Raw genomic sequence first — 22,782 nt, 5'->3', positions numbered from 1 at the left:
CTCTGTTCTATCCATCCTTCATCATATGGTAATGCACAATTCCTGCACGGAAATATCATATGTACTTCGGTACATCATAGTAATATTTTGAATGTAAGTAAAAAGTAGCAAACCATGTATTGTGGGTCCCTATCACCAAAGCATGGTGCGTCCTCAGGTTGCGGATCGAGGAGACGGCCTCCAGATATGGAGGGTAGCTGTGAATATATTGAATAAGCAGTCGCGGACAGCCGATGAGGGGTGGTCCTCCAGCTTGGGGGTTGGGCGAAGGGCTAACAACCCTTCACCGTAAAAAACAGCTTGTTACGAATCCTTCAAATAAGCCTCGGAATGGGACTGATTCTCTGGCACGACCACAGCAAAGGAATAAGGTTTTGAGATTTGGTACTTGGAATGTTACAAGTCTATATAGAACAGGAGGGGTAACATTAGTAGCAAAAGAACTAGCTAGATATAGAATAAACTTTGTGGGAGTACAGGAGGTTAGGTTAGAAGGGAATGGCATAACACAAATAGGAGATTATTTGTTGTTTTATGGGGAAGGAAACTATAATCACCAATTAGGAACAGGATTCTTTATTCATAAAAGAATAAAATCAGCAATAAAAAAGGTCGAATTTATCAGTGATAGGTTATCGTATTTAGTACTTAAGGGTAGATGGTGCGATATCGTAGTTATAAATGCTCATGCCCCTACATAAGAGAAAGACGACCATATAAAGGATAGCTTCTATGAGGAATTGGAACAGACTTTTGACCAGTTACCTAGATATCACATGAAAGTTTTATTGGGGGATTTCAATGCTAAAGTAGGACGGGAGGATATTTTTAAACCGACTATTGGAAAAGAGAGCCTACACATATCTAGTAATGACAGAAAGTTACACAACGCAGAACTGCATGCATTGTATTCTTCACCTGACATAATTAGGAACATTAAATCCAGACGTTTGAGATGGGCAGGGCATGTAGCACGTATGGGCGAATCCAGAAATGCATATAGAGTGTTAGTTGGGAGGCCGGAGGGGAAAAAAACCTTTAGGGAGGCCGAGACATAGATGGGAAGATAATATTAAAATGGATTTGAGGGAGGTGGGATATGATAGAGAATGGATTAATTTTGCTCAGGATAGGGACCAATGGCGGGCTTATGTGAGGGCGGCAATGAACCTCCGGGTTCCTTAAAAGCCAGTAAGTAAGTAAAAAATGACATGAACTAGTTAAGCGTCAATTACCATAAAAACGACTATTCCATGTTAAAGTAATACTTTAAGTACCTGCTTATTACTAGGGCAGGCTCCTGTGACAATGCTCATCTCAGCATCTGACAACTCTCCTTCCCACGACATGGGTCTTTCTGGCTCTTCAAAACCATCCTGCGAGTCTTCACTTCCAACTACGCGCTTCTTCTTGGTCCTCAGATTCACACCTGAAACATTAATTATTCCCAAATTAAGCGTAAAGATCAATAAAGCTTCAATGGTTCTGAAATAGATCTACTGAATCACAATGCCAAATAAGGGGGAAAAAATAGTAATATGCGTTACAAGAGCGGTATGTTGAAGTTTTCATGTTCTAGGAAAAGTTTGAAAAAGCGAAACGTAGTTGAGCTTTTTTTAATTTCCGAGAATTGAAAGAAAACATACCGCTCGTGTATCGTACATTATTTTGTGCGAAGATCTTTTATTACATACCTGAAAGAGGAATTTCTAATTAGTTGCAATGAAATCTCCATCTTGGTTTCTGTTCAATGACGGCAATTTTGGAAAACAAAAATATCTCTCTTCAACATTGTTGCTTTAAAATGTTTTCTGTGTTTACTATACTCCAGCAGGCCGTGATATACGTCTGTCTTTTTTTCCCTCCCAAGTCTATAAATGCGAACTTAAAACAAACGGCTTCCTTAATGTTACATGCATCACGAAATGTAGTAACTTTAGTGGAGTTGTAGAGTTTACTTAATTTTTGCAAATATTTAAAAACAATAATTAACAGTGCAATTTAGGTGAAATTGCAGTGGTAAGTTTCCAATTTATAATTATTACTATATTGAACGTCTCTAAAAATAATATGTTAAAAGCCTAAAGCAGTAAAATCAATATGTCACTTAAGCGGTAAGAAGAGGGGAATTGTTATGTGTGTTCGGTTGGGAATACTGAATGTGGAATTTTAGACTTACCGCGGGTTGGTTTTGTGCGGAAACCAAGCAAATACGCACGATCTCGCACAAATATAAATAATACATTTACTAAATTCTCCCATTGTGTGGAAAGAAATGGTTTATACATACCTGTGAAATCAATTTTACTGACTTCCCCATCAGAGCCTGAGATATCATCGTCTTCGTCGTCTTCGATGGGCATTGTCATCCCGCCGACCCCTGTGCCACCACCTGATAAGTCACACTTCCCAGTTGATCGCACCACGCCTTGTTCTGCAACCAGAGACCCTGCCAGAAGAGGCTCAATTAATTTCACTTCAATAAAAGTACGTAATTAACTGAATTAATACAGGTTAGAACTTAATATGATGAAGAATGCAACTTTGAAAGTGATTTCTGAGGAAAAGTGGGGCGAACTAGAGTGAGACCGGCCTAAGTTGATCTTTGATGTTTGCTGAGCACATGATTGTAAAGCAAGCGCAGTTATAAACTGTAAACATTCGCTTCTACTTTTATTTGCATTTGAAAACAAATCTACTCTGTTGCCAAACTTAAATTCCTTCGTTCTTGCAACATATCCACATACTTTTGCTTTTCTGTCTTTCAGTGTGAGCTTGCTTGTCGAAGAAGTGATATTCTACGTACTCACGAATTATTTTAGCCTATTTTTGTTTATTCTACGTGTGGGATATATGGCTGACATCTACGGTTAACCGAATCCAGAATACAAAACAATTTACCCATTGTTCGTTTATAATGTCTTATATAAGTCAGTGTTCATGAAATTCAATTAAACAGAACTGCAGTTCTGGTCTTCTGTATTTAAATAAGTTTATAGTGCAATGAATACTATGAATTTGTAGATTAAACAGCGTTTTATATTATCATTACCGTTACTGTATTATTATTATTATTATTATTATTATTATTATTATTATTATTATTATTATTATTAGTCGATTTTATAAAAGTACGGTACATGGCTTAATGATACGGATGTACTACATCAAGTATCACAAATTAATCAGCAATGTGACATGTGTCTAGAATACTGATTTTTTTTAAGTACTGGTAAAATATGTTGCAGATATAGCTGGACTAATGTCTTCGGTTTGATGCCGTTAGTTGAGAGTATTATTGGGTGTATGGTGACTCGGGACTTGGACTCTCACTCTGAGAGAGGAACATAGGTTCAGGGTGTTTGAGAATAAGGTGCTAAGGAAAATATTTGGGGCTAAGCGGGATGAAGTTACAGGAGAATGGAGAAAGTTACACAACACAGAACTGCACGCATTGTATTCTTCACCTGACATAATTAGGAACATAAAATCGAGACGTTTGAGATGGGCAGGGCATGTAGCACGTATGGGCGAATCCAGAAATGCATATAGAGTGTTATTTGGGAGACCGGAGGGAAAAAGACCTTTAGGGAGGCCGAGACGTAGATGGGAGGATAATATTAAAATGGATTTGAGGGAGGTGGGGTATGATGATAGAGACTGGATTAATCTTGCACAGGATAGGGACCGCTGGCGGGCTTATGTGAGGGCGGCAATGAACCTTCGGGTTCCTTAAAAGCCATTTGTAAGTAAGTATGGTGACTCGGGTGATCTTCCACATCTCCTCGATTTCTGAGGCTAATCCCATGTACAGTACTTGTAGATTTTTTGTGCATATGTGTGATGTAGCTTATGACGTAGGGGTACTGCTATATCTGTTATTGACAATTCTTGTTTGTTCTCGTTGAAAATGAGGATGTCTGCTTTGTTGTCTTGAATCTTTCTATCCGTCCGGATTTCTCAATTCCAGTGTATTTTGAAGTTTTCGTTTTATAGGACATTCTGTAGTTCATATTTGTAGTAAGGAGCTGAGTTGTTGTTAAGCTTAGTTTTGCTTGCTATCTCTTTGTGTATGATTTTGGCCACATTTTTTTTGACATGTTCGAAATTCTAGCTGTGAAGCGATGTATGAATACCATAGAATGTGAATAAATACAATACAATACAAAAGTATTGATTTGCTGCTGCAGAAACGCAACACAGTAAAAAATAGAAGTAGCCTACACAGTAAATTAATGTATCCCTGTTTCATTCAACATGTTCGTAATGAGAAAATCACGTACAATAATTGCAAAAATTGAAGGGAAACAGAAATAGCAGGTACCACAAAAATTGGGTTATTCTCAACTCAAATTTACGTAACTTATTTAAAAATGTTCATAAGTTGTACGTATGACTGTACTGCAATGAAACAATACACAAGTGTACTTTTTTTTTAATAGGAATCCCTACGTTTAAATTATACCCAACAATTCAATGTTCTTCTAAGTTTCTCAGAACGCTCCTATATTTTTTCTCTTCATTAACATCTTACCACAGTCTACTATATACAGTCACGAAGCTTGAGTTTTGAGGGTGCTAGAAACAATAGACTGTGACGGTACTATTTTGCATTGCCTATAATGAGGCGATATTAGCGATCCTAGTGGTGAGCAACTATCTAATATTTGCATATTTACTACGTATTGAGCTTCGCGACTGTATATACTAGACTGTGATCTTACTTCAGTCATTGAATTTAAAAAGTCGTAAAGTTCCTTAGCCGTTCTTATAGGGCATAAGGAATTATATTATATTATATTATATTATATTATATTATATTATATTATATTATATTATATTATATTATATTATATTATTTCTAATTTAAATATAGATTTCATGCATTGTTATATGCTTTTACTCGTGGGTTTTAGTTCGAACTTAGGGTTAAGATACAAATTAGGTTTACTTTAAATGTTATTTTAAGTGATCGTGCTTCATTTAATTTAGGATTATTATTATTATTATTATTATTATTATTAATTTAATAGGCGATATTAGCGATCCTAGTGGTGAGCAACTATCTAATATTTGCATATTTACTACGTATTGAGCTTCGCGACTGTATATACTAGACTGTGATCTTACTTCAGTCATTGAATTTAAAAAGTCGTAAAGTTCCTTAGCCGTTCTTATAGGGCATAAGGAATTATATTATATTATATTATATTATATTATATTATATTATATTATATTATATTATTTCTAATTTAAATATAGATTTCATGCATTGTTATATGCTTTTACTCGTGGGTTTTAGTTCGAACTTAGGGTTAAGATACAAATTAGGTTTACTTTAAATGTTATTTTAAGTGATCGTGCTTCATTTAATTTAGGATGCTTATTATTATTATTATTATTATTATTATTATTATTATTATTATTATTATTAATTTATTATTAATTGCACTTTTTATTAATTGTGTTTATTATTAATTGTCATTATTGAGTGTAATTATTAGTTACCACTGTTACCGGGTATATACCCATTTGCAGTGTGAATACATACATACATACATACATACATACATACATACATACATACATACATACATACATACATACAAATTACATCGCCGTTTGGGTTGGTTAATAGTGAGTGCGCTGCAAAACTATGCAAATCAACTACTGCTACAGCAAAGAAAGCAGACCTCTGACAGATCAGTAACGTCTGTAATTTAACTCCCTTCTACCCGCATCGCGCATCGTCATTGAATTCGTCATTCGCCTTTCCGGCGCCAGAAGGCAAGTCAAGAGACGGCGTTTCAACCTAACATGTTAGCTCAGCTGTCACGTATTGTAAACACTTCAGCCACGTTTATCAGTAATGAATATAAAATCTCTGCCTGGCTGTCCATCTGCTGTCTGCCTTCGAAGAAGCGGAGGAGAATGCTCCTAGCTGCAACGCTGTACTTTGGCCCTGTACCTTCCACGTGCTTCACTAAAGATGTTAGAAGTCGATTCTTTCGTTGCGATAGCAGCATAACCCTAACATAGGATTTAGAAGTAGTAGTAATAATAATAACAATAATAATAATAATAATAATAATAATAATAATAAACCTTAACGGATTGTGTCGTTTGGCACGTTCCGACTTAAGTCTATGAATTAACGATAGATTCTCATAAATACCAAAACTCCCTGGTATTATGACTAGCATGGTGCATGGCTATCACTTAAGACAAAACAGAGTAAACACAATAACAGAGATACGTACCTCGTCCCTTATATTATATTATATTATATTATATTATATTATATTATATATTATATTATATTATATTATATTATATTATCTTTCAGAACGGCCCCAAGGTTCACTCAGCCTCTTATAAAATTGAGTACCGGGTCTTTCCCGGGGGTAAAAGGAGGTCAGAGCGTGGTGCCGACCACACCACCTCATTCTAGTGCCGAGGTCATGGAAAGCATGGGGCTCTACCTCCATGCCCCCCAAGTGCCTTCACGGCATGTTACGGGGATACCTTTTTTACCTTTTTTATTATATTACTAGCCGTACCCGTGCGCTCCGCTGCACCTGTTAGACATAAATATAAAGTAATTACATAATTAAAATAGGACGTTTAATCCAGGGAACATTCGTGTTTGATAGAAGGATAAATCGTTTAATATGTTACTTAATTTAAATTCTATTTAAATCATTAAAATGCGGTCATTTTGGTCCAGAGAGCATTCATTTGGTGCAATGACATTATTCCTTTAACATGTTTCTTATTTGTAATTACGTGCAACCATAGTTTAATGAAGATTGACATATCATTTAGTTTTAATGTGTATACTTTATATTAGGTTACTATATGTTTCAGAAGTTACTGTAATAACATTGTAGAATTATGTCCATCTAGATAAACTACACTTTCCAATGGTGAAATAATAATTAAACAATTAATTAGCTTCCGATATTGCTTCATACAAACACAGAAACATTCTCTTAGGCTATGTTTAATAGCTTTCGATTGTTGTTGTCCAAGGCCCCTTATAGACGAAGTCATTTGTTTTTATTTCAGTACAGCGCCTTAGATGGCGTTGTTATTGTAATTTTAAAACTCATTTATCTCATTAAATATCAGTCCTATCAAAATTTTGTATAGAATAAAACTTATCGGAAATTATTTGTAAAGAAACTTTTGTTATGTAATATTTTTCATGAAAATCAATAATAAGCGAGATATTTCGATTTATTTAATTCAGGGCCCCTTATAACCCCCCTTTTAAATAAAGTATTTTGAATGCCATATAGCCTAAAATCTAAGTTACAACGAACTTAATTTATATTCCAATTTTCATATAAATTGGTTCAGACATTATCGCGTGAAAAGGTAACAAATATACAGACAGACAGACAGACATACAAACAAAAATTTCAAAAAAGCGATTTTCGGTTTCAGGATGGTTAATTATACATGTTACCACCAATTATTTTTGGAAAATCGAAAATTACCAGAAAAATTTTGGCTACAGATTTATTATTAGTATAGATATTATATTATATAGTTACCGGCACTCTATTCTTTATGAAAACAATGTAGGAAAGATCACTTAGGAGTGCCAGCTCTCCCTATTTTACGGGTCCTCCCGTATTTTACCCACATTTTCGCCAGTCTCCCGCCTCACGTATTTGATAATATTTTCTCCCGTAATTTATTTATTTATTAAAATAGTAAATATGAATAGTGTTATGATTCTATTAAAGTTATTCTAATTACATATTTTGAAGTGTAATTTACAATGACAAATTCTCATTAATTTTTAACCTGTTTTGTTGGGGAAATTTCAATTGTGAAAGATTCTCAATGAATACAAAGCAAGTGGTAAGTATTAATACTGCTATGAGATTCATTTTAAATTATTTTTGCGTACCGTTATTCTGTACAGGCCTATAACACGCTTCTAAAGATAAAACTTGTCGATAATGTCTTGATGGAACGATCTTGCAATTATTTCCAATATCTCCCGTATTTTCAGTTTGAAAACTTGACAACCCTAAGCTCACTTAATGTCACATGAATTTTATTCAAAGTTAACTCTATTTACGCATGTCAGTCACTCAACCAACTGGCTGACTTGACGTGGCCTTTTAATAACGTGATGTCTTTAGCATCGTCGATTAGATTTAAACTGATTAATTGGACAAGCAAACTGGAAGGTGATCTCATAAGCTTACTGCTTTTTCAGAGGGAAAGTAGGCTAAAATAAGAACTCCTTTCTTTTGCGTTATTCCCGCCACACCTTGAACCACACAGAGAGACGCAAGAGTAACGCTGCAACATCGCTCATTCCACTCTTCCATCACAGCTTTCCGAGAAATACCGCGCACTGGTGCAGGTGTGAGAGATGTCATTAAAGCAACTAGCAGAAACTTATTTTTAGGGTATCATTTTCTTGTGTCTTGGAGCTTCGTTGAATGTCATATTGGTGTGCAAACTGCTGTTCCTATTTACACTGATTTATTATTTTTTAACAGAATAAAGAAGTGTCGAATATTTGTGAATAACATATTCCATTTTCATCATCACCACCAGCATCACAAATAACTGATTCAGGACTTTCATGCTATTGAATGTAGAGCATTTTATGCCGTGTTATAGATGCAGAAATATTCAAAGTTTCAGACCTAAATATCTGCTCCATCATCATGGAATGCAAGGAAATAGTAAGTCTTTGCTAGATCTGTCACCAAGATCTATAATCTTTTCGCTGTAAGAAAAATCCTAATATAAACAACATCACGTGACTGAAGTGAGGCTTAATTGGCCACTGTTTGGCGTCATAGCTTCTCAGTACGTGTTCTCGGCCTACTGTTGTACATTCTGTTTCATGTTAAACATTTCCCGTTACTCGTCAAGTAGGCCTAACCTCACTACTATGCATTCGTTTGCTTAGGAAACATTTACTTTATAATTACTGTAATTAAAACTCATATAACTTATTATATACATATATTTTCTCCGCTTTTGTGAGGGTTTCCACGCTTATGTTTAATAACCACACACACCGAGGATGCAGAAGCCATACTTCAGTACCACGTGCTAACGTGAACAACTAGGAGTTCAAGTGACGCCAGCTTGTTACAAGAACAGACTACTTCGGTATTACTGTTGGTATTCATCCGCGTTCATAGTACATAACAAAATATAGAAGTAGCTTTTCTTTTACATAGCGTTTTACATTATAAGTGAAGTTATATGTTTCATCGTATTTAACAACTAGAATTCAATTTTTAATTTTCAAATAATACAAGATTGTGGTTTCCAAATAGGAACTATATTTTCCTGCGTCATGTGAGTGTTTCGACTGGGAGCCAATCACGGTTATGACAGCAACGTATTTATGTTTACATCAGGATTTTTCTTACAGCGAAAACAGTATATTTTCTAGGACTTGTCTCTTGGGTTTGTAGACAAGTCTATTCTCTAATCCTGAAGGACATATTCTTTGACGTAGACCACATCTCATTTATTACTCACAAAGTACGGGGAATAACTTCGGAAATGATAGTCACATAAAAATATAACCTCCTTGTTCTTCTTGTATTCCCTTATTCTCCTTGTGTTTTCCTTCTCTTTTTATTCCCCCTTTTCTTCTTGTCATGTGATCATGTTCACGGTCACGAAAGAAATAAAACGCATAATGAGAAAGAATGTATCAGCTTCGTGAATCTACTGTATTTTTCTATTTTCCTTTCTGCTTTGCTCAGTACTATTCTCAAAAGACGACTATCTGAAATATCAACAGAAAAACTGAGTCAAACGGACATTCGTTCACATGCCAAATACAGATAGGGCTACTTGGTGAGGCGATGAATATTTGGACTAGATCAGAGTTCTTTCACGTCCCGTTAATCTACAACGGGGGACCCCAATTTTACTTTCCTTCTGAATATAACCACAGTCTAGTATATACAGTCACGAAGGTTAAGTTGTGAGAGTACTAGAAACAATATACTGTATAGATAGAGTAAGGGAGGGTATTGTCGGATACCATTTTGATATTTCAAAATAAAGGTAACTGAAAAAAGTTAGAACTGGAATTACTTAGTATTATAATAACCTCTTGAGGTTCCTGCAGATTGTACATAAGTACTAGGTAATTTACATAATATGTATTTGCTGTATAACTTGCAAAGACAAAACAGAAATAATATCATCACTGACAGAATGGGAAGCTAATGTCGGATACATTAGACATTATTATGTAAGAGGTATGATAATGCATTTAAAATAATATATTGCATATCAGAAACTATTACAATAATGTTCTGTTTAGCCAACTGATATGCAAGCCTTTTAAAATCATTTCTGGTTCATCCAAAATATTTTCTCTCCATCATTAACACACAGTCAACTAGCTTCTCTTCAAGTGAAGCTGGGAATATTGGTTTTCGTCCAAGTTTCGATTTAACGGCTTTGGTGGGCTCAGAGTTGGACCGTACATAATCAAATAATGTTGATCGAGGTACATTGAATCTTTTGGAAGCAGCAAGATAGCCTATTCTTTTCTCCCGTACTGCGACAATGGCATTTACCATATTTTCAGACTTCCATTTTTTTTTAGACTGAATCTCTTTTTTTTCTTTTACTTTAGGCAACTAAAAATATCAGAAGAAGAAACAATTCGTTACTTCATAATATTCGATTAATTAGAATATTAATTACTTACATTAATTAAAAATATCCATGAGTAAAAATGTAGTGGTTTGTTATAGAAAACATATAAATGGGTTTAAGGCAGCTTTTATGTAGCGAGCAGCATTGAAAGACAGCCGACAATGCCCTCAGCTAGTATCCGACATTGCCCTCGGCTAGTATCCGACATTGCCCTCAGCTAGTATCCGACATTGGCCGACTCTTCACAAACAGTAAAACAAGCCAGCTGCATGAAACATGTTGTCGATAGCATTTCTGCAATTAGAGAATTAAGAAGCCTTATCTATGGTATATCAAACAGTGCATACCGTGTTGTGTAAATATAAGAATAACTTGTAACGAATAAATTACATTACTTACCCTCAAAAAGTTCCCCCCCCCCCACCAGAAACGTTGAAAACACGCTATTCACACACAGTGAAGCACTCAACAGTAATGGCTAATCATGCAGATGTTCGTCTACTTGTAGAGAACGTAATGCATTATTTTCACATCAGATTGCACCATTCGATGGAAAAGAAATATGTTATCCGAGATTATCCGACATTACCAGACCAATCCGACAATCCCCTCCCTTACTCTACTATTTCGCATTGTCTGTAATGAGGCGATAGTAGCGATCCTAGTGGTTAGCAACTATCTATGGATGCATATTTATTACGTATTAAGCTTCGCGACTGTATATACTAGACTGTGATAAATCCGTGCTAACATTATATCGCCCTTTAGTAAGCCGTATCCATTGACAGGGTTTGGACTGAAGACTGATATCACTAAGAAACGGTAAATAAACACATCCTGTTACGGAATGTTGGCAAGTACGCTGAAAAGAATATTGTCTAGTGTACGTGTCCAAGAGCCTGAGTCATCGTCTTCTGAAAGCCTCGTCTGGAATTTGTCGAGCTCACTTGTAGAGAATCTAGAAGTGCGTTTTATGCGGTTTTCATTCACGTAATTGATTCCCCTTATCAATCATCATCACATAGCAGTGTTGAATTCAGCACACACGTGTGACTTTAGGTCAGATTGCTGCATGTGTTGCGAACAAGGCTGAGGAGAATAAGTCACTGATACAGCGAGAGGAGAATGTTTCGTGTAACTCATAACCGAGATTTAATTTCCAAGAGAAATAAAATTATGGGTTACATACAACATAATAAAACGAGCTAGAAAGTGAAATTTCATATAACATTATTGCAAACGTTAATATATTTAAAACTTTATTTAGTTTGGTTAAGATACATGACGGTTATAATGTTGCAAGAATAAACATGATTGGTAAAAACGTCAAAAGCTTCATAATAATGTACTCGTAATATCTCTAATATAAAATTAAAATTATTTTTTTAATGTTTACAAAATAAATGTGAATTTTCAAAAAGCGCCAGTATGTATCGACAAAATGTTTAAGAAACTCTCCTTTTTCTTATTTTTATACATACCTATTTACTTACATATTTCACGTTTAAAACGATGTTAACATTTATTGCTGAACTGAGATATTTAGCTGAACATTATTTGGGATGACAGTTCTAAATTTTCTCAGATTATCATTCTTCAGGTATTCTTAATATACAATCATATTAGTATTATACAAATCTAGCTTTCAGGTAGTTGCTCCCTGTAAAGCAGGTTTGAATAATTTCAAGGAAAAATTGTTCCGGAGCCGGGTTTCGATTCCGGGACCCTTCGCTTAGCGCGCGAACGCTCTATCGCCAGAACTCAACTATGAGTGCACACAATACTGTGTGACTTAATTTGTGGCTTTCTGTTAACGCACCTTCAGTAACGAAAGGAAAAATTGTGACTGTGTCGTGTATAGTTCCTGGGGTAGCTCAGTCGGTAGAGCATTCGCGCTCTAAGCGAAGGATCCCGGGATCGATACCCCGCTCCGGAACAATTTTTCCTTGAAATTATTTATATTAGTTTTGTTTCCTGCTTATACGAGTACTTATTCTCATGCAAAATTATTTTTTTTAATGTTCACAAAAATACACCATTTTATATACATCACACCGATAGGGTAGTTCTTAGTACGCTGTCTGTGAATGTTTCTGTATGACTATTTTTCCTAAACTAGTAGACGGATTCAGCATTCAAGAGTTAAATCATTCCCAATGATACACATTATATTATATTATTTATTTCTAAAAAGATATAATAGTACATTATGCAACGAGCCTATAATGATAGTAATTAAGACGCGAGTATGTTTGTTTATGAAACGAGCGCAAGCGAGTTTCATAATTTTCATACGAGTGTCTTAATTACCATTACAGGCAAGTTTCATACGACTTTTTATGCTCGACCATATTTCTAACTTGAAATTATTCAGAAGTATTCATTTTATTCGTATCTGGCTGAAGATCGGAAGTGACCTTGTGCATAGCTCGTAAATTGTGAGATGTGCGCAGACGCGAAAGTATTGATTTTTTCCGAGGAACAATAATGTCATTGACCTTGATGTAATCTAGAGAATAACATGAACTAATTTTGATATAATCTGGAAATTGATTTAGAATTGAAAAACGAGATGACAAATTGAATTTACTTGAATATTATTTACAATTAACGCTAATTATTATAATAACAGAACATAACCTTCTGCGACAGTATTGGATTTCCAGCCTCCGTGACGTTTCGCTAGTTGTCTTTCGATTGCATATCCGAGAATAATCGAAAACCTGAACTTTAATGAATAGGTGTACTTTAATGACATGCATTAAGGGACTGCTACCAGGTGTATAATTACTACATTTCGGCATGTTCGAGCATAAATTACATTTCAAAAATAGCACAAAACAGAAAATAACTCCAAATAGGCTGTAACCATAGTGTTCTTGAATTTATTTATGTAAGAAAGAGTGCTAAATGAAAAAGAACAAGTCGTATATCTCCAAGAACGTTTGTTAAAGAAAACCGTTATATACAGAATTACACATCCAGGAGAAACAAAAGAGAAATACATTAATTACCTTGAAAAATTAAAGAAACCCTATCCTTCAGTAAACAGAGCAGAATTACGTATGTGCTCACAGCACTTACTCTGACATTCTGTAAACAGTAATTTTCTTCAATACAATTACATGCTAAGCCTATTTTCCACGTTTTGTTCTGTTCTTTCAAGTTAAAATAATTTGGGTCTTCTTTCGTCTTCGATCTCTGAAAGTATAATAAAGTGCTAATAATGATTTCATATCTTACTTATTCCCCTACAAATGGTTTTTAGAGAACCGGAGGTTCATTGCCGCCCTCACATAAGCCCGCCATAGGACCCTATCCTGAGCAAGATTAATTCAGTCCGTAATATCATATCCCATCTTACTCAAATCCATATTAATATTATCCTCCCATCTACGTCTCGACCTCCCCAAAGGTATTTTCCCGTCAGGCCTTCCAACTAACACTCAATACTCATTTCTGCATTCACCCATATGTGCTACATACCCTGCCCATCTCAAACGTCTGGATTTAATGTTCCTAATTATGTTATAAAGAATATAATGGGTGCATTCTGCGTTGAGTAATTTTCTCCATTCTCCTGTAACTTCATCCCTCTTAGCCCCAAATATTTTCCTAAGCATCTTATTCTCTAACATATTTAACGTCTGTTCCTCTCTCAAGGTGAGAGTCCGTTTCATAACCATACAGAACCGATAATATTCCAACTTTCAGTTTTTTTGAAAGCAGATTAAATGACAAAATCTTCTCAATCGAATAATAGCAGGAATTTCCCATATTTATTCTGAGTTTAATTTCTTCTCGAGTGGCATTTATATTTGTTACTGCTAATAATTACATATCATAAGCCTTAATTCAACGATACTTCTATTATTAACTCAATGTTCACCTCCGTAAGTTAAAATTAGCACTGTCATCATTTTTAGAACAGATTAAATACGTATTTCGTTCTTTTTATTAATTTAATTTTTATAAATACTTTATGATAAGGAATACGTTGCCTTTCATTTTCTGTTATTTTTTCCAACCATTAAAGTCCATATAAAAGGAAACTAAATAGACCACATCGATACATAGGTAGTAATGGCCTTTCGGAACTGGATTAATCGCAACAAAAATGAACTGTGATCTCATTTTTTCTCCTCTGCATCTGACAAACATTGCATGCGAACTGCCTATAGGTATGACTCACACAAAATGTTGTAACATGTCGAAACATGCCCCAAAGGTACGGCAATTCTTAATACTTGGTCCCGTTTCCTTTCAGTGTAAAGTAATTACTTCATTTTAACTCGAAGGCAAAGCTTCCTTCTGTATAAAAACAGTACACGGCTAAACCAAAATCGAAACTGACAATTTTCTCCGCAAAAAGATCAAGTTATAAAATGAAATTTATCTATAATTCAAAAATAATACTTCATTAACATTTTTTTTCCAAGTGCGTGTGTACACAAGGTAATCTACTGTAAGTCGAGGCGCGAGAGCCCATGAAGGGCTAAGGCCACAAGCCATCTACTGGCCTCTCGCCCTGAGCAGAAGTAAACGTTCATTCAACAAGTACAGTGAAACCTCTCATTTACGGTCATCGAAGGGATGTACTGCCCGTGTCTCACGTCCTGAACCGAGAGTTCCCTAGTGCTTATAACCACGCCTCTTAGGTCTGCTCGGAACGTCACGGGAGGTGCAATGTGGCGGCACGGCAGCATATTACATGTTCTGAAAACATTATCCTACGCCATCGCAGGGATCTTTACTGGTTATAATATTGGATACTCTAATCGTCGTTACCACTATCGCTATTATCTCTGATGGCGATTTCCTAAAATGTAAGTACACACTAGGCCACTCTTCGTTCAGTCTGGACAACTGCTGAATTACCATAGAGCAGCATTTCTCAAAGTATGTTCTGCGGTTCCGTGAGCCTTATGTGATTTTACTTGGTTATTTAACGACATTGTATCAACTACTAGGTTATTTTGCATCGATGGGATTGATGATAGCGAAATGGTATTTGGCGAGATGAAGTCGGGGATTCGCCAAAGATTACCTGACATTCGCCTTACGGTTGGGGAAAACCCAACCAGGTACTCAGCCCAAGCGGGAATGGGGCCCGCGCCCGAGTGCAACTCTGGATCGATAGGCAAACGCCTTAGCCGACTGGACTGCTCCGGTGGCTATTTTATACTTAGTGGATATTATAAAAATATATAAATATTACGGAAGTATGAATCAATAATAACATGAAACCACCGATAATAATAATAATAATAATAATAATAGTCTAATAATAATAATAATAATAATAATCCAAGAATATGCGTAATAATAATAATAATAATAATAATAATAATATGTTTAATGAACATCTAAAACGGAAAATACCCATAATATTTATCACTTTTATCACTGGATCCTCTGCGCATCTGTTCACTAAAACAAAATATCGAAAAGACAAAATGCAGAAGTACAATAGAAATGAGACTACAACTTTCCGCCATAAAACCAGATTGCAGGCTTAAAAAGCAAATACATTCATCCCACTGAACAGAATTATTGAGATACTAGCTTTCACTTGTCTGTTAATTTAAACACTAATAAAATATTACAGGGATTCCGCAGTTACACTTTAGATTAAAAGGGGTTTCGCGGTGGAAAAAGTTTGAGAAACACTGCCATTGAGGAAAGAGTTTACGGATGTGTACACGTGATAACCGTAATCGCGATTAGGTCTATAATGTCTTGTAGAGACTGTAGTCTACAACTGGTATTAGTGTTTAGTTACAGGAATTGATGGGGCCATAATCTGTTTCGTGAGGGGACAGCCTATACATTCGCTTGTCAATGGCTGATCTTGCTCCATAGCTGACGAAAGGAATCCTGAAAAGGCCGATGTGTTGAACGTAGGGTAGTAGGGACATGCGGTACGCAGCTCCTCCTACCCTGTCCCTCTGCGTCTTGCCCCGCAAAGAAACAGCTCAGGAAGTGAGGCACGGGCAATCTGTCCGCATCTGGGAGGTGTCCTTTATTGGGAGGGAGGCTCCCCAATCTAACAGTAAATTTATAACACGCATTATTTATCCCTTCACGCTTTAAATGAAATGTATTAGGTCTACTGTAGTTTAATTCTAAATATAGTCTACTGTACTACAGTAAATTCTTTGCAACTTTGAACTACAGTAGACAAGACCGAAAAAAGGAAAATACAGAACAACTGATTCAAATAAAGAGAATAATCCTACTAATGTTTCCAATACAATTTCACGATCGCGAAAGCCTTGGACCCATTAGACAGGTTAAATTTTATGATTCTGTTTATCCACCCGCTTCCAGCTCACAAGGGGTAGCCGGCTGGGCTAGTGGTAGCCTACGAGACCCTTGTTGTCTTCTTTCATCTTCAGGAATTTCTGTACAGTTCTCAAAACTAAATTTTTCATTTTTGTAATACATTAGGTCTTGAAATCCAAGTTCTGTCCGCAGTCGGGAGGTAAAGCAAGCTTTAGGATTGTGAAACAGCTGTCCGTATTCGTGACTAGAGTGTCCGTAAACGAGAGTTAAATTTATCATTATTTCTATATTATTCCAGTTGGGACATAAAAATCTGTCCGTATATGAGGAGTGTCCGTATCTTGGGGGTGTCCGTAAGGAGAGGTTTCACTGTAAAAAGAATAAGGTGTGGTCAGCATGGTGATCCCTTCAGCTGTTATAGCTTATTTTCGAAACCTGATTTCGCTACGTAACGCAGCTGCCCAAATTCATCAATATGTTGGGTGGACACCGGTCTCATACAGTGCCCGGAATTTCATGAGAAAATTTCTTCCCTATGAGGACTCGAACCAGCGAGCGCTCAATTCCGTAACGCGAGTCCAGACATGATGCCTTCGACCACACGCTATGGAGCGGAACTGTACACAAGATGCTACGTTTAAATCACAAATAAACTGATTAAGTAACTGGTCACCCTACCCCATTATCTCCTGGTTTACTTGCCTCATGAGTGATGTCTTATTGGTGTCACTTATGAGGTCCAGACCTGTCTTCGGACAAATTGACTAAACAACAAGAACTGTGACTTACAATCTAGATTAAAATTTATATTCAGTGTTGTTTACATTTAGTTCCTTCATATTAACTGTTCTTTCGATAATTTATGAATATCCTCGAGTTAAAAAAGGGTTCGTTATTTTTTATTACTTAAATGTTGCAAAGTCTATTAGTTTTTTATATCCCATTTCCTTATTTCATCCATGTGCCTATTATTCCTCCTATTTTTCTATTGCATACTCTTTCATTATATTCGCTTACTACAATCATAAAGTCATTCTTATTTAATTTCCCTACTTGTCTTAAGAATATTAATTAATTAATTTTCTTATTTATTTGCTTATCCATCCATCCATCCATCCATCCATCCATCTATATACTCGAACCTATTTATTACATCATTCATGTACCCAGTCATGGTGGATTAAATGTAATACAACATCATATCAATACCATAAAATTCATTTACTTCATCTTTTACCTAATTCGGAAGTATAAACGGCATAAACAGTTATTGTATTCTATTCGTTTTTAATCTGATATGTAGAATTTTATTACAGATGAACGGGTATGATAATATATTACGATAAAAGGTTGAGAAGTGCTTTTTATAAAATCGAGGAAAATTTAAAAAATGAACAGCGAGTTTTTTAATTTCCGAGATTTTGTAATGTACGAGTACAATACACGTATGTGAAGTGCAACATTTTTTGCACCATCGTATTTTTAAAATTGTAAATAAAATATATTTTGCATTGGAAATTTAGAGTAATATTATCCAAAGCCTTCGCAAAACTACTACTGTAATGGTAACTAAGTAACAATAAGTGCAGTGTAATGGGTCTATTTCAGTACAGTTTTATGTTATGAAGAATTGTTTCTATAGCAACAAGTTTCTGTGTGGGAATTCTAACTTTCAAGGCCTAACAACAATACCTGTAAATACAACAAAAATCACGATCGTACAAAAAAAAAATTAACTATGTACTTTAACCAACATATTCCAATCATTACTGGGAATCATCAATAGAAGGGAGAAGCTCCATATAATTATTATTAATATTATTATTATTATTATTATTATTATTATTATTATTAATTTATGAGCTATGTGATACCAATAAGGCACCACTTATGAGGCAACTAAGCCAGGCAATAATGGGGTAGGATGGCCAGTTCCTTTCCTCCTTATAAGCTATGGAGGGGCTTTATTATTATTATTATTATTATTATTATTATTATTATTATTATTATTATTTCTAAGCATTTATAAGCTGGTGCTGATTTCTGATGTTAGACCAGTCATAAGAAAAATATACTCTCATACATGCCATGTGATATATGAAGGAATGGAGGTAAAGCTCCATACGTTCTTTGACCTCGGCACTAGAATAAGGTGATGTACATTAGCTATGTGATATAAACAGTTAACAATGCATTCAAAACATTTTACTGATTCAATGTAATTAAGCTTTTATTTTACTTACCATTGCAGGACTGATAATACTTGATATTTTTCCCTGGAAAGAAAAAAAAATCAAATTACAACACCATACAAGAAGCAACTATCAGGAATATCACCATTTTAGTCATCAGCAATAACTGTATTTTAACCTTCATTGACTATGTATTCATTCGCATTCTTTTAGTTATCTTTTCTGTTAGTTGTTATTTCCAATAATTATTGTTGTAAATTTATAAGGTACACAGAGTCCTTTAGGGCTGTCTTCATTGGAAGGCAGTTGCTAATATATCTAACAACATTGGTCGATTCTTTTCTTGATCGCTATGTACTTTACGAAAGTTTTCACATAATGTAGTTATGATCATCCCTACAATAAATTATGCATTTTTATGCTCGACCATGCCGAAATGTAGTAATTATACACCTGGTAGCAGTCCTTTAATGCATGTCATTAAAGTACACCTACTCATTAAAGTTCAGGTGTTTTCAGCCAATGACAACTCAGCTTACAGGTGTTCAGCCAATAACAAGTCAGCTTTGTACCGTTATAAAACCGCAAGTATCGATTATTCTCGGATATGCAATCGAAAGAGAATTAGCGAAAAGTCACGGAGGCTGGAAATCCAATACTGTCGCAGAAGGTTATGTTCTGTTACTATAATAATTAGCGTTAATTGTAAATAATATTCAAATAAATTCAATTTGTCATCTCGTTTTTCAATGTCGAATTCAATAATCAAGGTTATAATATTATAATATTATCAAGTTTAACGGGACTACGTCAAGGTCAATGACATTATTGTTCCTCGGAAAAAATCAATACTTTCGCGTCTGCGCACATCTCACAATTCACGACCTAGAACAAGGTCACTTCCGATCTTGTCAGATACAAATAAAATGTATACATCTGAATACTGTAATTTCAAGTTAGAAATATGGTCGAGCATAAAAAGTCATATGAAATTCGCCTATAATGGTAATTAAGAAGCTCATATGAAAATTATGAAACGAGCGCAAGCGAGTTTCATAAACATCCATACTCGCTTCTTAATTACTATCATTATAGGCTCGTTGCATAATGTACTATTAACCTGTAAGAAAAAATGTATTAGCATCTACGTAAATAAAATACTGAAATGTGTGGCTATATGAAAGGCCATACAATTGGCACCAATAATTTTGTTCATTTGATATTATACTAGTACTTGGTGAACTTCTGAATTATAATATCACCCTTTTCACGTACGAGATTTAGAAAAGCACAAATAAAAAATTAATTTAAAAAATCTCGTCTCTGTTATTTAGAAACATAGCGTGTCTTCATGTCTCCGAACAAAGTTTCACTATCGGACTGTATCAGGGAAGAATCAGCGAACTAATGTTGCATAAAGTTAATTTGTTTTTCTGTTCTGGCTGTTTTTTTAAGATTCTTATACAGCCTATATTATACGACATATTCAGGCAAATTATTATCAAATAGTTTTTGTGTGTATCCATCATAGTACAGTACATAAAAACACTTTCAAATATATAACTACACTGCAGAAGGATCCTATGATGAAACAAGTAAAGAGTGAACAAAATCTCATGCCCGAAGACGCCTAGTTTTATATAAAATCAATCCTGGTAAATAAGCAACTCTCCAGTGAGTGTATTGCTGTGAAGGCTTTGTTCTCAGTAGGGGAGTAGTGGGTACAATGAGACAAAAAATATTAAGACATATGTATGCAAGTGATAATTCAAGTATTTTTAAAATCAAGTGCAATAGAAATAGACATTAAAACATGGAGTACAATAATACATAAACAAAAATGTTAATAGATAAAGGACATAATATACAATATGTGTTTGTAAAAAAAAATGCAAATGTCTCACTGTTCCCATTCAGGAGGGTACAGTGAGACACCACAGTGCCTATTAACGGATATTGAAATGATTTACATTTATTTCAAAAGAAAACAAAAACTTGCTGTCTTTTTGTCTTGACAAGTTCTGTAGGCTTGTTTAGAATCATTTTGATGTCTGACTTCGAAACCATTGAAACATTTGGAAAAGTGAATTTTCCATGACATTTCAAACTTCTGCGAAAAAATGAAATGAATATTTGGTGACAACAAAGCTTATAATTATAAGAATTTAATGTAATTATTTGTTATTTTTTTACATTTTCTTAAATTTTGTGAATAATAATGTTTTATTTATGAAACCATTAAAATGTAATGTGTCCATTATTTTAAGCTACAGTTCCTAAATCGGTTACTAGCATGTTCATTTTTAATGTTAGTTACTGGTAAATGTAATATAATTACAGTTTGTTTTTGCAAATCATTGGTACATGGGAACAGTGAGACGTCTCAGTGTACCCTTCAATGGCATGTCTCACTGTTCCCTTTACGTATAGTTCATTTAAAAATGACGCCATCACTTCAAAATTAATACAAGAAAGACGAAACCTTGCCAAACATAATCTCAAATACCATAATATTAAGTAACAAAACATTCATATTTATATCTCATTTGTATATCCAATATAACCTTCATTAAACACAAGCCAAAATTTTACTTCTAGAGTGAAAAATTACGAATTGTTTTTTCATCATTCACCTTTATAACTAGAATAAAATCGAGTATGAAAATACTGTTACTTAACTCATGCAATATACAACTCCACTGTTACAAACACCTCAACATTAAAATTTACCATCTAATAAAAAATGTCTCACAGTTCTCCCTGTCTTACTGTACCCACTTCTCCCCTACGTTGCAATATTAAACATACGACGTATATTAAGAAACAATAAATAACTTCGTGCATTTAATCAATTAGATAACAAGAACTGAAGACTACGCATCAAATATTTCAAACACGTGAAGAAGTGAATGGGACAGATGTCTGTCGATAAGATAAGGTGCCCGAACATCTTGAACTGAATCTCACATATGATACATGAAAATAACATAAGACTGTATGTAGATCTATCGGTATAATCGGACGTTCCCAGATTTGGATCCTTATTCAATATTATTCATCTCATTCCTCTCTACATTTTCCACAATAGCTATGTTTATAATAGTATTCTCTGTGTTCTTTGTGCGTGTATGCTCGCAGAGGTTCCTTCTGCCCTTTATATGCGAAGATTTTTCCAAATCCCACCAGTGACTACTGGGTGGCATTCGTGAATCCAACGCTGACAGGCAGGCCATCTGCCTCAGCCATGCAGGGTAAGGTCTCATGGCCCGGGGCTCCAAGAACTTAGAACCTATAGGCCTATCAGCTTCGGAAACCTGTATTATGTACTATCCCCAAGATTTCACCCAGCCTATATTTAGATAGTGCTCTGCCCAATGCCCGAAAAAAAAAATGTGTACCCCCCACCAACTAACTTATGGAAATCTTAAGACATTCAAACTATAAAAAAGTGGTATGTAACAATAACCTAAGCCACCGGCGTGGCTGAGTCGGTTAAGGCATTTGCCTGCCAGTCTGAAGTAGCGCTCGGGCGCGGGTTCGATCCCCGCTTGGGCTGATTATCCTGATTGGCTTTTTCCGCGGTTTTCCCCAACCGTAAGGTGAATTCCGGGTAATTTATGGCGAATCTTCGGCCTCA

The 22,782-nt window shown here is 35.1% G+C and overlaps 1 protein-coding gene across 3 annotated transcripts in view; it reads right to left on the bottom strand.

Annotated features, from left to right (window-relative positions):
- The window catches only part of Hr39 (Nuclear hormone receptor FTZ-F1 beta), a 383,352-nt gene that overhangs the window by 33,682 nt on the left and 326,888 nt on the right, over window positions 1-22,782 (bottom strand). For all 3 annotated transcript variants that reach the window (XM_069844467.1, XM_069844466.1, XM_069844465.1), the window contains 3 exons: window positions 19,197-19,229; window positions 2,291-2,449; window positions 1,278-1,429 (listed from right to left, as the gene is read on the bottom strand). In XM_069844467.1, the coding sequence (XP_069700568.1) occupies window positions 1,278-1,429; window positions 2,291-2,449; window positions 19,197-19,229 (344 nt within the window). The remainder of the gene's footprint in view (window positions 1-1,277; window positions 1,430-2,290; window positions 2,450-19,196; window positions 19,230-22,782) is intronic.

Source organism: Periplaneta americana, chromosome 13 (genome assembly GCF_040183065.1).
Source record: "Periplaneta americana isolate PAMFEO1 chromosome 13, P.americana_PAMFEO1_priV1, whole genome shotgun sequence".
NCBI classification, from domain to species: Eukaryota; Metazoa; Arthropoda; class Insecta; order Blattodea; family Blattidae; genus Periplaneta; species Periplaneta americana.
The sequence above is the reverse complement of the archived record's forward strand: the minus strand, read 5'-3'. Positions and strand labels throughout refer to the sequence as shown.